Consider the following 17,903-nt stretch of genomic DNA (forward strand, 5'->3'; position numbering starts at 1 on the left):
CCGCGCCGCCCACGCCGGGCACGCCGCACAACAGCCGCGAGCTGGACGCCGAGCTGGACGAGGAAGCGGGGCCGGAGTCCCCCCGCGACAACTTCACCGAGGACTCCGGAGAGTGCTCTTCCTACGCTGACCACCCCATCAAGGTGGAGTGCCCGTCCTTCGCCATCCCCGTGCCGCCGGGCGATGGTGAGTAGCCGGCGGGCTCCCGGCGCCGGTGTCCTCCCCTCACCTCGCGGGCTCTCCCAGCGCGGCTGCCGGCGCTTCTCCCCGGCCAGCGCGCTTCGGTTGGCTTCTGCCTTACCCTCCTCCTTCCCGGCCCGTCCTCTGCGCTCCGAAATCCGCCCATGCCTCCCCCGGCCCTTGCACCTTGCGCGTCCCCGTGATCCGGGTAGCCCGGAAGGGGAGCGGGCGGCTGCTGGTGCTGTAAATGCTGCGCAGCGGGTAGAGGGAGATGCTGCGGACAGGGGCCCTAGGGAGTTTTTATCCGATTTATCACTGGGAAACCGATGGAAAACTAGCACAGAGGTTATCGAGACAAAGTGGCAGGTAGCACTGTACAAGAAAATAAGCATCCTTCTCGCTGGAGGATTTTCCGGTTCACTGCAGACTGTGCAGTTTTGCTAATCGGTATTAAAGCGATGATGACGATAATACCTGAAAAATCTGCTTATTGTTGCAGATGGGTCAGAAAGCTAGCGGAGAGCTTTTACGTAATAATTGCATGCGTTGTTTCAGAAACACTGCTTTTAACTTTAGTGGCCTTGCGGACCGAAGCAGCACTTCGATAAAGCCGTCCTTTCCCTGCTCGATCTTTACCCTCCGTTCCGCATTTGTATTGTGGAGGTGCGGGGAAAGTGTTACTTGTTTGTTTTGAATCTAGATTAGTGCGGGGGTTTTAATACAAACATGAACCTGTCTTCAGAAGTTGACATCACTGAGGAATCAGCCAATTGGTTGACGTTTAACCAACGTTCTTTTTACACATAAACCCCATCAAAGAGTTGTTTACACTAATGTTCTTTTGAAATGCAAATCTAGAATGCCAACAGACTGAAACTCAATTTAGATTAATGTAATTACTTGCAATACACAAATGAGGCTATACTATTTAATAGCCTTCACTTAAACCTTTTTAGAAGATCAAAAAGACTCCTATTGTTGAACTTTAGTACTACAACAATTAAAAGATACCTCTGTGATTTTTGTGTTACCTTTGCAACTTTTTGGAAGCTTGTCTTTTTGCTTTAGTACTCTGAAATAGAAATATCTGAAATAAGTTCACACTGAAAAAGTGGAACAACTTTGCGGCACATTAGGGAGATTTTTTGCTGCTTTCCTCTTAGAAAATTATTTTTCATCAGAAAAATAATTGTTTCTTTCCTTGCTTTAGGCTTTAAAGAAGTCAATGCTCCAACTATTACCCCACCTCTCAGTCAGCCCAAAAGATCAAAAAAGCGCCATACAAATTTAACATTGGATAAAATGATGGAAAAATTCTTGCAGCAGAGCATGGATACAGATGAGAAATTTTACAGATTTGAAGAGCAGAGGCTCAAAATTGAGGACAAGCGTCGGGAAGCTGAGCATGCTCGAGAACTCCAGATGTTACAGATGTTGGGACAGATGTTGGCAGGAATTTCTTCTACAGTATCACAAAGGTCACAGTCTATACCAACAAGTCCACCTCGGAGAGCGAACCATCGTTCATATGCGGATAACTTTAATTATAATGCTATGACAGCAACACTTTCTCCACCGATAGGTACTTCCTTCTACAGCATAAATAAAAGCTAGGATTTTTTTAATACTTCTGTGTGAAAGCACTGGTAGTAAGCAGCTTTTGAAAATAAAAGCTAATTGGAATAATTTAATATTGTGGTGAAGGTGTCTGTCTGATAAAAATGAAATTAAATTGTCATTCGTACTGTTGTACTGATTATTTAATACAGGTACATTAGTTACAACAAATTTTAATGAGCAAAATCGTACCTTTCAAACACTGTAAACATTGGGAACTTCTTTCCATGTTCACATCTCTATGAAGTCAGGAGAAACTTTATATGTAAAAGGCAAGTAGCAGAGTTGTGACAGCTACTAGAAACATTAGGTACTTTGTAGCAGAAATTTTGCTGCTGTTCTGCTTGAAGTTATCGAGCATAACCCAGTGTATGAAGTTAAGGCTGTGCATATGTTTTTTCAGGGCTGGGAAAAAAATGGAGTTTTGCCTACACTGAAGTAAGTCAGATGTTACAATCTAGCTTCTTTAAAATAAATTTCTTTACAACAACATTCTGAATCTTACCAATTAATTAAATGTATTATTGTAGTAGGTGTTATAGAAGATGAAAATATTTGCTTGTTTTTCTTCAGCACCAGCTCCTTTATAAATTCTTTGGGCATCTGAATTTAGTTTAAAGAAAAAGGCAAAGCAGTAGCTCAAGAATTGGTATTTATGCATAGACTTTTCCTTCCTTACCTTATGTGTGGGCCAAAAGCTGGTCATTAACAGACTGATTTCTTGAGATCTGTGGGTCTTTGACATTTATCTTTATCATAGTCTCTTTCCACATGGAGGTAGACTGCTTGGGGAGGAGGAAATCAGGGATGTTCTCTAAGTGCTGGAACTAGTCAGGTTGGGGCTTGGTGGTTTGTAGCCTGCCACGTGGAAATGAAACAAGTCTTATTCTGTTCTAATTCTGAATTTCACACTGCTTGGAAGGAAAAAATGTAGTTTGAAAAGAGAAAAAAAAATACAAATCACCCAACCTCAGTGTTAAATAAAAATCTGGCATGCCAGATCCTAATGGGCATTCTCTGAGTCCTGAGAGGATCTTGGAGCCATTTCAGTTCTACATTACATACTGTGTTTTCTGGTAAAATGCATGAGAGACTGGGTGATTTGGTCTTTGAGGGTTTAGGCTGGCAGATCTGGTTGTGTTTCTTAGTGAATAGTTGGTCTGTAGCATTTCTTGGTGGCAGCAGACTTTCATAGATTATTTACGGCATACAAATAGATTCAGTGTTTTAAATGTTTTGACTTTTAAATTAAAAGGACAACTGGAGTGCTTTAGAAAATCCCTTTGGAAATCATTTAAGGTTCTAGACTGGGGCGATGGAACCTACAAGGCCTTACCATTACTTCTGAAAGGTTTTTCCTGAAAGCTGAATTATCTGTAATGGCTTGAAACTAAAGTTCAGTTTTTCTTGCTGGATCATGTCAGTATACAGTCATGTTGCACTGTGCAGAAATGCATTATATTTATTTAACTGTAGCAAGAGCAACTCAGGATTCTAATCTTGTGATTGACGAAGGTGTAACAAAGCATTTATCCTAAAACGTGAACATAATGCTTCAGGCAAAACATCTTTTAAGGAATTAAGGTTTCTGTTTATAGCTGAATATGCCTTAGTGATTCTGTAGGTAGAGTAGGGCTCTTTTAAGAATTGCTTTTTGCATAATTCTCTGTTTTCTCTCCATTTATTATGCATTCGCTTTCTATTTACATATAAACAAAAAACAGAAACAAAGAAACAGAAGGCCTTCTTAACAACATTGCACTTTAGGGGTTACAAACTATATTATATTGTGTGGTTGAAAACCAGCAGATGTATGAAGTGTGATTTAAAGAAAATAATCTGCCCTATTTCCAGAGGAGATGAGCATTTTGTTCTCCTCTCACTCACTGCAATGCTATTTTGGCTGCAATCCAAAACAGGTTGTGGTTTTGTTTTTTTTTTTCTTTTAATTTCTTTCCTTTTTTCCCCCTTTTTTAATTTAGTCTCAGTAGGAGTGGGATGTCTGTATTATACAAGATTTTTAAAAGCAAAAGATCAGCCAGAAGTATTTATCATTGAACACCAAAGAAATTTTATTACTGAAGATTAGCCTGTCTGGTTTAGGTTTAGATTCTGTGGAAGACAGAGAAAAAGATGCTTTTTCCTGATAGCACACAGATGTGGAGTTTTCTTGTTTATTACATTTTTTTCTCCATTATGATGCCCAAAATTTCTAGAACAGTTTTTCTTCTTTTTTCCTCTTTTTTTCGCTTCTTTTTTTCCTCCTCTATATTTTGGAGTTGGGGGGTGGGGTCTGCTGAGTTTTATACAGCTGAAAATAAGGAATATCATGGGAGTTATTTTCTGCATAATTGTGTTATACTGTATAGCATTTCCTTGAAAGCTTTTTAGAAGATCTGTAAAAAAGAAAGTAAGCATGACTATGGTCTAGGACGCTATTATTAACGTCCAAATAAACCACTCTTCTGAACAGAATTGTGCAGTTAATGAGGAGCTTAGTTGAAATATAAGAACTTATTCTTTTAGTGTATTTGCTGCAATTTATAGTTAAATGCATGGTTGAAAGAAGTACTGATCTTCACATTTGTCTCATGTTAGGTAAATGTTTTAATTCTCTCTAGCTGTAATTGTTGAAATACTTTTACTTCTGAATTTTTGTAGTCTTTTGAAACAGTAATTTGATATGTAGCCTTGTGAGTGTGCAGTTGTTTTAGTATGTGGTTTGACATGTAGTTTTGCATCAGAGATCTGGAGTTGTATTATAGCTAAAAATGATCTTTGTGTGATACTTGTGATGTTTGCATCTAGTGTGTTGGATTATAGTTTTGCAGAAAGACTTCCATTATGCTTTGTAACCGCCTACCAAAATAAAAAGGCAGTGAGATAGGCCCTGATTCTGCTAAGAGGTGGAAGTCTTTAAGGGGAAACGAAATATAAGGTAGGGTGTACGTTTAAATTTTGGTTTTAGTTGCTTTGTGCTTGCTCTGTGTCTGGATGTGTTCAGTCCTTGCCAAAGTGTACCTATTTCAGTTGAGCTTAATTATGGAAGTGATTTCAGACTGAACTAAGATGATATTTCTAGTTACAAAATGTTCATATAACTGTTCTGGGTTGTGGTTTCCTTCTCTATGTGAGCCCTAAATTAGGACTGTGAACAGTCAGTGAGAATATTCTCTGCATCAGACCCTAAATTAATTTTTAACATCATCCTCTTCCCTAGTTACTCACTGTTTTAAAGGCCTTTAAGTGATAAAGCGTTTGGTTTTCAGACGTATGTCACTTTGTATATCTTTGTGTGATTTTATTAGTGTTCATGAGTGCTTAAAAGAAATGCTTGATGGTAGTTTAAGAAAGAACATACTTTAACACTTATTTTCTTCTTTTCAGTTATAGAGAGATCTTTTTCACTGCACAGAACACACTCTCTAAAGGATATGGAGAATATTTTTCAACTGGTGCGCAACGTTATCCCTCCTCTAACAGGGAAAAAGCATAAAGGTCAAGATGGTCGTATAGGCATTGTTGGAGGATGTCGAGAGTAAGTTAAATAGAAATTTGATTTTTGCTTCTCAGAGAGTTTGAGGATGTCATAAGTACTTGTAGAACCCATTCAAACTCACATTTAAAACGAGTATTTTCCAGGGAGCTTTACTAGTCCATCATCATGACCACGCATGCTTAGGAAAGAACATGTTTTCTTGCAGATGTGTTGCAAAATCTTGATGCTGAATGTGAGTGGAACTTAAAATGCTATCTGTGTCTGTTTCTACCTTCTGTGTCTTTTTTGACCACTAAACTGTCTGCTTTCAGTATTAGTTTTTTTCCATTGCATGATGACGTTATAGAATAAGTAGACTAGATCATGACAGTGGCACATCTGATTTTTTTTTAATATATATTTTTGTACCTTGAGAACTGGGTCTCTTAAATCAGGAATAGAATATTTTCTTACTGTGCCCTTTTTGTTTTGATAAATTGTGGTGTTTACTAGATTCTGTCAATAACTTGTTTTATGTACCAGAGTAATAAAAATAGCATGTTTCAGGGAAAAAAAGAGATGCAGCATAAATCAGTTAAGTGCTGTACTGACCTAGAAATAAAACAGGCTTTATATTCTTTGCCACAATACTTTGAATGAGCCACTCCACCTTCCTGTTCTTCATTTTCCCCTTTTGAAATAGGGACAACATCTTTCTCCTGTAAGAGAGATCTGCTGTTGGACATCTGCCATTAATAAGCATCCTATAAAGAGCAAAAAAGTGCTGTCTTATAGCTGGGTTGAATAGCCAGGAGTTAGAACCTAATGGGCTAGTAAGTTCTTACTTCTTGGCTGAAGTAAGCACTTCTGGAGGCTGGTACTGTTCATATCTCACTATTCAGTCTTTATGAAGAGAATTTAGGGCAACTGGAATCACAGTTTAGGCACTTTAGTTAAGCATCTAAAACCAGATGGGATTAATCCAGGTCACAGACCCCAGATTTAGCTTGCAAACAGTGCTTGGTGCTTGTTTTGTTTGTCTCTAAACTTTTTACCTTGGTTACCTGAAAAAATTCTACTGTTTTATGGCATGACCTTTGTAAATACTTCTATGAAAAATCAGGTGGATACAGTGAAATTTTGTGCCTTTGAAATCAGAGCAAGATTTGAGATTGGCTTCAGTATTGCAGGATTTTTTTCTGTCTTTTACAGCAAGCAGAAGGGAAAACAATTTTAAAAACTTGCTCTTGAATTTGGGATTTTATTACGGCAGACTGATTTCCAAATCATTGAATCTCATGACCGTGTTTCCTAACCTAAATTTTATTTCATTCTAGGTACACTGGAGCACCGTATTTTGCTGCAATTACAGCTCTCAAAGTGGTATGTGTTCTTCTATACCAGTCCAAAATGAACTTTTCATCATTTCTGTTGGCTAGGTGCCATTTTTAAAAGCATTCTTTCTCTGCTGCACATGAACTTTTGAGTTCTAGAAGGTCTTTTCTTGAACAAAGAAAATCCTGCATCCTAGATTTGTATAAATACTTTGTAAATATGGCATTCACTGTGTTTTCTTCCTCTGCGTAAGGTGAAGTTAGAAATATGTCAAAAAAATAAAAATATCAGAGACTTGGATAAGAAATTTCAAAATTTGATGAGATATTTTCTCCAAAAGTGAACAATAAAATAACTTTAGGTTATTGTTTAAAGTTATGATTTGGTGCTGCAGTGATTTCCTCAGTAATTTCTTCTGGACTTGATAAGTGTGTAGAATGAAATAACTTTTTTTCAAAACTTAAAACGTTAGTCTAGAAGGATTCTTATTGCTGTAAATCTAAAGATTATTGGTTGAATTTAATGTAATTTTTAATAGCACATTTTATTTACATTCTAATCTTCAGCAGAAGTATTTTCTAAGCTTCTTTTTCCTAGAAGGGTGAAGCTCCTTACTTTATTGACATATTAACTGGCTAAACATATTTATGCAGATTACATACAGTAGTGATTGTTCAAATGTAAACAAGTCACGCTTACATAATACATCTGATTTTCAGTACTTTATATATAGTGTGTCAGTACTTCCAGTTCATTGTGTATGAAGATTTCTTTCAATAAGTGGGTAACCAACCTAGATATTTCCAACCACCTTCCCCTCAGGATGCAGTCCCTCAAAGATTTAAAATTAAATTATACTATTTATTCATGTTATTAGAAGATACCAAAGCCACTCAGCTTTCTGTTCACTATGTACAAATACAGTGTCATACTAGGAGGTTCCTTACTGAAGTCACTTGGTCTCAGATCATTACATCTGCACATAAAGAGTGAGAGGATCAAATCTCAGCATTGCTTAGTACCTTGAATGTTAAATATGTAGTAGTAAAGCAGAGGAGACACTTCCTTAGCCTTGGGAAATTTCAGTATGCACAACATATGAGATCAGGTTTTCTGGTCACCGCTTACATAATTTTTATGTGTATTTCTGATTTTTTGAGTTAATAACAGAAGCTTGAGACTCAATTCTTAATTAAGCTTTAATGTTTATTTAGCTTAAGGGAGTGTTGTTGAAATTGTACCTGCCTTTTATCTTGTATGGATTTGGCCCACTGAATGAAAATGGTAGGACTGGAAATATACCCATATTGCATAGCTATATTTTGCAAGTATGTTACAGTACTATTGTGGCTCTCTAATGTAGCTTGTCTCATGTTCATTTGTATTCTTTTGCCTTTCTTCTTAATGTACATGTGACATTTTAGTTGTTGTTCATCTGCAAACGAGAAACATTTCTCAAGTGAGTAAAATTTCAAGATTTATGTCTCCAGTCATCCTATCAGTGAGAAACAGAAAAAAGTTATATTGGAAGTTAGATACAAAAAAAAAAATTCTCCAGAATATTTCATGATAGTCTAAGCCAAAATAGAAAAAATAATAAAGTTTGCTTTAACTACTGAGAAGGAAGAACTCAGATGAATTATTTGTTGAGTAAACTTTGGAATGGTAAAGTTATTATTAAGTATAAATTTGATAATACTGTTTGCAAATCTTCTTTTTTAGGGTGCAGATTTATCCCATGTGTTTTGTACCAAAGATGCAGCAACAGTAATCAAATCATATAGTCCAGAGCTGATTGTTCATCCAGTTCTGTAAGTGACTTATGTTTTGTTTAAATGAGCTGATCAGGCTTACTAGTTTGAACATTTCAATCTGATAATTGATTAATTTATGTTATTTCTTTTTCTGAGTTACTGAATAGGTGAGCTATGGATTACAAAAACTTCAGGATTTGTCCCTTCGTTACAGTTAGATATTTAATACAGAACAATCAATTGTGAATTTTTTTCATGACTATCAAAGTATAATTTCTAAAAAGCAAAGATCTTGCTTTCTGCTGCTTGCTGACATACGTTCTGTGATTGTAATGCACTTAACTGTAAACAGTTGCAAAATCCAGAACTCAGAAACACTAGAAGTCAGCATTTTGAAATTTGCATTTGAAAGGCAAGTGGAGTGTGTTCTCTTGCTTCTTCTGTCCTACTTGTATTTAACAGTAGTGTGTCCTTTTTCCCCTCCTGCTACTGTGCATATAGACACCTATGCAAAATGATTGGGCAAGAGAGATGCTGATTCTCTTTTTTTCTCCATGAGTATGTTGCTTTAGATACATACCTGTTCTTGGGAATAAATGGATGTTCCAAAGTGATATAAAATTCAGGTTTTATTAACAAGAAGATGAAAAGTTTAATAAGCAACTGTCTTCTTAATTTGGAAAATCAGTGTGTGCGTTTCTAAATTTGTGTTCTGAAATATGTTACTGACTGACAAACTTTCACAGGATAAATTTGTTTCAATTAGGTGTTATGATGGTTTACAATGAGCACTGCAAATGAGAATTAAGATGTCTACCTTAGGTATATGCCCCTGAGCTTAGTTTGCACCAGTGCATGTTAAAGTCTGTTGGTGTACATAGCAAAGCTGTGATTAAGGTAGAAAAAGCATAATTTAAAATCATGTTTGTCAGATACTGCTGTCAGAAAGGATTTATGACAGTAGAAATAATTTGGTGTCTGAGAAAAAGAATATGATCTTCCTTATGGGGATGCCTGTTGTAGGAAGCCATAAGTTTATTACATTCTAAAGGCACATTTCATTCCTGTCGCTGTAGAGAGTGGTGCTTAGAAAGAAGACAGTTAAACAGGGTTGTCTTTTGTTGGTTGCTTTTCCCCCACCCCTCCCCCCCTCCAAAGATAGGAGAAACCCATAACTTTATGGATTTTAGACAAGATAAAAATGATGTTTGAAAGCAAGGGAAAAATACACAGATAGGGGGTTTTTACCAGTATGACTGTGTTTGCCTCTAAAATCCTAAAGGCACATCTTCAGTCAATGTTCTGTCTGATACCATATGATAACAAATGCAATGGAGAATCCTAATGGCAGTATTAGCATTTAACTTGTGTTGTCTTGATGTATGACACTCAGGATTCAGCATATGGTTGTCTTGTATGATAGCAAGTTGACTTTGCCTTGGGAAAAGCATTTTTTGTGTACGCAGGGGTTCTTGATGTCTGGTAATGGTAAAGGTAAATAGGAGAAACAGAAGCACCATAGAGAAAAATACAGGTACCAAAGTGTAAACAGTAAACTTTCTGTTTACACTTCAAAAGTGTAAACAGTAAACTTCAGGACCAGATTGTGCCTGCTGGGTAAGAGTGGAGTGTTTTTATACACAGATTCTCAGTGTCTTCTGTGGAATTCAGATCTCAATGAAAACTCTGATCTTTCTATTCACAAAGAGAACTTTTGATTTTAAACTTCAACTCTGTCTATAAATTCCTCCAGATGCACAAAGTACAGTGAATCTAGAGATTTCCATATGCATGTATCTCTAAGTCTACAATTCAATATTTAATACTTTTAGTAAAACTGATTAATTTCACACAGACAGCTGGGCTAATTGCATGATGCAGTCGATCTGTAAATACTGTTTACATGACATTCAAAATGAAAAAACGCAAAATATGAGTGTTTAGATTTTATTTGTTCAATTTTCCTCATATTTTTATCTCTTCTGCTTCACTTGAGGGAAAGAGAAAATGGTTAGAAAGAAAAAAATCTTGACTGGCTCTATTGAGCCCAGATTTTATTTAAATTTACACTAACAGCCTATTTTTCTTGTAAGGTCCTTTTGTCTTCAGTGTCACACTTTTCATATGGTCTTTTATATGTTGTGGAGCCGTTCAGGTTCTGCAGGCACGGCCGGCTGCTCTTGATTCAGAGCCTGATCTCTTAAACAGTCTTTGTACTTTCTCCCAGGCTGCACTTCACGCATGGGAGAACCTCCGGGAAAAACCCACCAAGCAGCTATGTCATTGTTTTCTTTTGTGTCTCTCCTTAAAACTTTGCTTTGTTATGATTTCTCCATGACCCTTCAGAATAACTAGGTAGCTGTTGTACCACTCTCTTATTATGCTAATTATAATTATGGTCCTGTGTACTCAACTCACTGTTTGAACAGTTTGGCATTTTGCCAGGGTTCAGCTGCCATTTTGTGCTGCCAGAAGCCTGACATTTTATCATCTCTGTGACTGAGCTGCCACTACGTTTCTCTACTGCCTTCACCTCACAGGGAATCGTCTCAAGGAAAGAACATGCTCTTTTTTTGCCCTTGTCTAAATGCAAGGGCGTTTCTGGCTTATTAGGGGTGCTGTGGTGGATCTTGGCCAGCATGACTAGTGAAGGTATCTGAGAGCTAGAAGTTGGACTAGAGTGTTTCAGGTCCTTGGCAAACGTGTATCACTTCAAGGATGTTCAAGGAATGGTGTGTGAGAATGACTGAGTAGGATTGCAGAGGAGGGTTATGAAAAGGAACATCCATCTTACAGCATTGACAGGGGAATTCCTTGTGACCCCAGCTGTAGACCATCCTGGGATTCCTTTTGGTATAACAGCCTATAGTGGGGATACCCATAATGCAACTTTCTCTGAGGTTTTTGTCCTTGAGTTCATTCTTTGTGAGTCAACATGGGAGAGCTGGGACTACACATGGCAGCTTGGGATCTGGAAAGATGAAGTTTCAGCACCTGGCTCTATGTGTCCTCGCCACCTGAGTGGAATAATGATAACTGAGTGTTTAGGGGCCATGAATAGGCAATATTATCAGTAGTAACTTTTCCTTTTTATTCAGAGATTCTGTCACATGCATTATGGCCCCTTCCACCATGACCTGGTAGTATTCAAAAACTGACCAGCTTACCAGTTCAATATTTTTGCTGTCTCACTTTTTGCTTTCATGTAGAGAAGCGTGTATTGTAGTGAAAAGTGTGTATTGTAGAAGTTAAGGCCTTTTGAATAGTGGAATAAATGGAGTCTTGGTGACAGCTGCCTTCCTTGGTCTTGTCACTGCTACTCCCAGTTTGTGCTACATTTTTCCGTTTTCTCAGCTAACATGTTCCTACTGTAAATGCTACACAATTACAGACAAGATAAAACTTAGCTTTGGCATTTTATTAAGTTTTACTGCAGGTGTCTCCTGTGTGGATTTTTGCTGTAGATGTGTGTACAGATGTGTGTGTGTCATGCATTAGTGTTGAGAACTTTGTAGAGAAGAGTTCTCAGCGGCTTTTTTTATATACCTAGTTAATTCCCTGGCTCAGGTCAGGTTGAATAGACTTCTTGGATACTTGTGTTGGATTGGCTTATCCTGTCTTGATAGGCAAGTGATCACAGAACTAAATGAGCTATATGAACCCAGCTGGTTATATTTTAAAAGAAGATTGAATAAACCTATTGTGCTAGATTCCCCTCTTGCAAGGACATTTTGCAATTAATTGTCCAGAAATTTTCTCCTCTGTAGACCAGGAGACATCCACATTCTACTGAGTAGGCCTCTTGTAACCTGGTTATCAGACACTTAGTAAAATCAGCAGTCTATACTCCTTGATCTCTGGCAGTTTATCAGAGAAGTAGAATGAGATGTCAGGGGCCAAAGAAGTTAGGTAATTTTTCCATTATTCACAAAAAAAGTCACCCTTGAACTAGGTATGGATTTAGAACTAATATCTTCCTCACAGCTGGTTGTATACATGGGCCTGTATGGACTAGGAAAGATTGCCAGAATTACTGGAAGTCTTATAGTTAATTGCAGAGTTCGAGTTTTGGCTTGGATTTTGAAAGATTATTCTTTTGAGTTAAAAATAACGGGACAAAATTCTCATGAGGCTGGACTATATGTTGAGGCCAGTCACCACTAATGAAGAAACTTGATGGGGGTTTCTGGAACATATTTTACCTAATTTTACTGAATTTTGTCTACATTTTGACAGTTTGATGAAGTCACGAGTCATGAATAGTGAGCTCCTGATAAATTATTTGAATACTTTTAACCACTGGCAAGTCTCTTAAAGAAAGCCTAGGAAAAATCTTAAGATTATTAGCCCTTTATAATTTATTATGTGGAGAGGAAACTCACACCTTTCAGTTGTTAGCTAAGGCTAGCTATTAACCAACACTTCTGTGTAACGGTGGGACTTATGCCTCTTTTGGATCAGCTGCTGGAAAAAGTGCAGGAGTTCATGTCACCAAGGAAAGTCAAGGGGAAAGTCAAGGAGAAAGCAGAGATTGCTTCAGTTACCAAAAAGATGTCTCCCAAGTGACTTGGCTGCTGGATCCTCATTATACCTGCAGAGAAGATGAAGGAAGGCATAAACTGTGTGATGTTTCTCCCAAGCCCCATTTAGACAGCAGTTTAACTAGGAATCACATAAAAAAGTTTTTGTATTTTTTTCTTAGGTTGTCAGGGAGAGATAAAGGTCAGTTTGTGTGTGCCGAATCAGAGATTTTATATATTTAAACTGTGTCCAGTCCTGTTGTGCAGTGCTGTGGCCAAAACTTGCTTATGGACCTGTTTCTTGTGTCCAGCTTTCTTGGCAAAAAGCTGCTGCTTCTTTACTGTGTGTTGCAGTGTGAATAAAAGCTGGGAGGTGTATTCAGCCCATACTATAGTCCCTTTCCTCCCTGTTGTTGCAGAAGTCCCATGTGATACTAACACAGATTTTGTCACCTCCTCAAAATGTGAGAAGTAGCCAAAGGTTTTTAGCATTGCTGCAGGGAGTGCTACTGGTCTTGCTGCTTCCTGACGTGTCAGAAGGAGATGTACTCCGATTAGATCCTGGCCAAATTCATCCTTCTGAATGCTTGCCATACTACTGTGATTTGAAACCAGGATTAAATTTCTTTGGTGTTCAGACTTCCTTGAGTGTTCAACCTTTCTTGAGTTTTAATGAAGGCAGGCGTGCCTGGGGTTTGATTTTGCATGATTTTTTTTATTATTGTTTGAAGGTTTTAGGGTCTCTCTATTTTTTTTTTTAACCAGATGACAATTAGCAAAGCAGGTATTTAGACTGAGACTTGTTCTGTCTTCTCATGTGTCCACAGCCAACTGGAAGTACTCTAGCCTTCTGGGTATTAGTTCAGCTATCATCTGTGCCTTATGAGTTGAATGAGAGGGCTACCAGTGTGAAAAAGCTTGTCACTTTATTTGCTGGTTTTAACATTAAAAAAAAAGTGCTTTCATTTTTCTAGGGACGTTTTAAGTGTGTTTCTTTCTGAGGAAAATTACATTGTCATCTTCATTCTGTTACTTTTAAAGTCACAGGTCAGGTTGATTGCAGTCCATTTGAAGAATATTTGACAGATTCTGCTTACCAAGTCAGTTCACAAGAAGTATTAATGGGTCAAGACCACTTGCATGAACTCTGAAAACAGGAGGTCAAGACGTTTGGTTATCGCTATGCTTTTGGGGATGATTGTCATAATACACATTGGTAATGTGGTTGAAATCAAACCAGACTACAACTGCTTTAAGTATTTAGGTATATCTAAATGCAGGTCATAAAATGATTGTGTTATGGAGCTGTGGTATCTTTACAAGGCTAGATAAGGTTGACCTTCAGTGCTGTTGTCACGTCTGTATGAGAAGTCTCAGAAAACAGTCAGAAATAGCTTCTTCTCCTTTGTAGGTCTCTCATGGGATGCAAGAGGCTCTGCTCTGCATGAGAGGTGATCCCATGTGTATATTGCTTTTGGGTTTGTTGTTGAAGAGGCTGTTGTTAGCTCTGATACTTGTAGTGTGTGACCACCCAGTTCCTAGTGAAACAGAACATCTGATACCTAAGTGAGAATCTGGTGTGCAAAGAGGAGCTGTGGAAAACATTTTCAGTTTTGTTGTCATCATTGTGAAAAAATCCCAAAACAATGATATAGCAAATACAGCATTTTTGCTAAATGTGTACCTCAGTAGGTCATTGAAGGAAGAATATGTAGTGGAGTAAGTAGAGACTCTGATACCTGCATATTAAGAGCACACTCTCTTCCTATGACCTCATGATACCCATGCTTCTCCTGGATAATAGCGTGCTGTTCCTGCTGCTGTGTTTTTAATATTTAGAAGAAGCCTACTAGGTTCGCTTCTGGTGTCTAAATTAACTTACTCAGTGGCTGGAAAGGAAGACTATTTGAATAGAATTCAATACTTCCTATTAAGGCCTTTGTTTTTCTTTCATTTTCTTCCCTGTCATTTAATCAAATTGTAGCTGGAAAATATGTATTTTTATCCAGTGTTTACAGATTGTACACTATTCAAAGACACTAGGTGAAAATAACCATTTTGTCTTCTAAACTTCGGGGGGGGGCATTTTAATGTGCTAACTTAAATTTAATAAAAGTATCTCTTTTTGGTCTGTAGTTGCATCTAGCCAACTTCATGCCACTGTGTTGTCATTGAGATTTGCTCTACCTGATTGAGGTGCTTGGTGATAGACACATGAGTTGACAATAGACTCAATGAACTTCTCTAGAATAAGTTATTATTTCCAATTCTGTTCATGGGACTGAAAGAGGCTGCCTGAAGCCCTTGGGCTTCTGGAGATTTGGCATTAATTTACAAGAATGATGATTTAAACATTGACAAATAGAGCTAGTCTTGGAATAGAGCATTTAATTTTGTGCTCAACATTTTTTTGCATTGTTTGGGTTTGAAATAACTCATTTGACCTAAACTCTCCAGGATAATCTCGCTCCTCTTATTTACCCAGTTTCCAATAAAGACCTCACCCAAGATTTACCACAGTAGTTAACAGTTAGCTTTCTGAGATGACTACATGAGTTCCAGAGCTACACATTACGTCCAGTCTTCTGCTCTTTTGATGTGTTGTATAACATGACAGGTTCCAAATGTCAGCAGGTCTAACATTTGATTCACATTAATTATAATTACCTGCAGTGTTTGGACAAACAAAACTGAAACTCTTTCATCCTCAGATCAGAGACTTTTTCCCATCTTTGAAGATAAGTCTCTAGTTTGCCTTTTGAAACTGCCCACTTAAAGTGACTTTGTCCAGGTTTGCATAAACAGAATTCTGCAGTGGTACATTTTAATGCATTTGAAGTTGCCTCAGTCACACCAAGTGTGCACAGATAATGAGCAGAATTTGAATAATATACTCTCCAGTGAGAAGCCATATAGTTGACTGGGTGATGGCAATCTTGCTTTTGTCCCATGTTCTTCTCTAGCAGGAGGTCTCACTTGATTGGCATTTTGTGGTGTCCATACCACATCCCTGATTACTAAGGTGTTTCCAGCTCTGCCTAAAACACATGTGAAGAGCTGCAGTCCCGCTGACTCCTGTTTGTGCTGTCATTCATGCTTATCTATTATTTCCCTAGCTCCTGGTTCCACCCTTGCTGACTTTGCTTCACATTTTCTTGTTTCCATGTAAAATTTGACAAGGCTGCACATTATCACTTGTTCCTTTTCCTCCTCCAGGAAGCAATGCCAGTAACTGTCATTCATCCTGAATGAGGAAAGCTGCTGTGTTTAGAGCCTACTGTAATAATTTAAAGCTATTGCTTAGTCACTTTTGATCATTTGGTAAAAGCCAGTCTTTGAATAAAAAGCAGCATAGAACTAAATTTTTGGGTTTTTTGGAGGGATGGGGATGGGAGTGGTGTTTCAGGCCTTAGCTGTCGAGTGTCCTCCCACTCTGGGTAGTGATCAGCCTAGAGCAGAGATTCAAGCAGGTGGCACCTGGTAGATAACTATTACAAGCTACTGTAGAAGATGTTTAGAAACTGTGGGTGATATTAGGGCAGTAACCACCATCTTTTTTTTCAGGTTGGGGTTTTTTTTTGGTGGTGGTGGTGTTGTTTTTGGAAAAGTTATTACATTGAGCTTTCCCTAAGATGATGATCTACAGAACTGTGTTTTATGACAATTTTTATTGTGTGATAGTGAAATACAGAAGAGTCCTGAAGAGCAAAAAGCTTAACCTGAAGTTTTTCTTTCTGTATAAGGTCATCACCTCAGGGCTGCTCTCAATGACTTCTCCCAGTCTGTACTGATATCTAGGATTGCCCTGACCCAGGTGCAGCACAATGCACGTATTGAACTTCATGAGGTTGATGTGGCAAAAGTTATCTAAAGCTAGTAATAGTTTGCAGAGAATTTATTCTCACCATTTTAGAGACTCAGTGCTTTGTCTGTTTTGTCATGGAAAGTACTTTTCTTGATACATTCAGGAAGCAGAGAAAAGAGCAAAAAGAAAAGCTTGCGAGGTGCTGAACACCATGCCTTGGTCCTGTCCACACAGTGGCTTCAGGGGTGGCAAATGATAAAGCTGTTGTGTCTGTCTTCCCAAGAGATCACAGGCTTCTCAGCCTCTGTGAGCGAAGCTTTGTCTCTCTCTCCCCTTACCTCTCACTAATAGCCAGGGAAAGCTGATCAGACCCCATCTGTGGCCTCCCCAAGGTTGTGCTCTGTGGTGAACTTGCCACTGGCTGCCGCAAGAGAGGAACCCTGAAGAAAAGATACAAGGACTCCCTGAAACAACATCTCAGCCTTGGCCATATTGATCACCATAACTGGTCTACTCTGGCCTCCAATCGGGAGATCTGGAGACACACCATCTATTACACTGCTGTTTCCTTTGAGAAGGCACGCAGGATCACTCTCGAGGAGAAAAGACAATGCAGAAAGAATCAGGTCTTGCCAATACCACCTAAGGAGTCCTTTTGTTGTGCCTTTTGCAACCTGCCCTGTCTATCTCCTATTGACCTTTTTAGCCACCAGCACACTTGTAGCAAATGTGGGTAGAGAGCCCTTCCCAAATCTTCGTTCCTGAAGCCTAGCCATGAAATTGGGTTCTGTCAAAGCCTGAAGATTGCATCTCTTTTGAACAAGGGGTCGTCTTCTTCATAGCTCATACCTTTCTAGATAGGAGTTTGTTTTTCTAAAATACAGTGCTAATTTCAATTGTTGTTTCAAAGTCTTGGGCAGTGGAGGTGCTAATTAAATGAAGAGGTTTGAGATCAGGTTAATAACCAGGCAGAGAAATTGGCATGAAATTACAAAGGACATTAACAGTGTTCTTTGTGTGAGTGTAGTACACAGTGAACAGCTGAGGATCTGATAATGTTTTGTGCTGGTGCCTCCAAAGTCTTTAGAGGTTTTTGTCTGGTTTTGATACACAGGCAAACAAGAAAAAGCAAGGTTTTTTTCTGTAGTAATCAACTAAACACTGCCAAGGAATATTTATTCCTCAGTACCTAAAAGCACGATTATCTGCACAGG

At 38.3% G+C, this 17,903-nt stretch overlaps 1 protein-coding gene across 3 annotated transcripts in view; it reads left to right on the forward strand.

Annotated features, from left to right (window-relative positions):
• The first annotated feature begins 30 nt into the window (after positions 1-30).
• Positions 31-17,903, forward strand: part of NAXD (NAD(P)HX dehydratase) — a 49,029-nt gene continuing 31,156 nt past the window's right edge. Inside the window, exons 1-5 of one of the 3 annotated variants that reach the window (XM_018084162.2) lie at positions 31-186; positions 1,391-1,762; positions 5,185-5,335; positions 6,613-6,658; positions 8,333-8,421. In XM_018084162.2, the coding sequence (XP_017939651.2) occupies positions 1,483-1,762; positions 5,185-5,335; positions 6,613-6,658; positions 8,333-8,421 (566 nt within the window). In that variant the 5' untranslated portion in view covers positions 31-186; positions 1,391-1,482. Of the gene's footprint in view, positions 187-1,390; positions 1,763-4,336; positions 4,736-5,048; positions 5,069-5,184; positions 5,336-6,612; positions 6,659-8,332; positions 8,422-17,903 lie in introns of those variants that run through there. The other 2 variants (XM_029964710.1, XM_029964711.1) reach the window with 2 other exon arrangements.

The sequence above is a fragment of the Manacus vitellinus genome, unplaced genomic scaffold (assembly GCF_001715985.3).
Source record: "Manacus vitellinus isolate BGI_N305 unplaced genomic scaffold, ASM171598v3 scaffold_7_pilon, whole genome shotgun sequence".
NCBI classification, from domain to species: domain Eukaryota; kingdom Metazoa; phylum Chordata; class Aves; order Passeriformes; family Pipridae; genus Manacus; species Manacus vitellinus.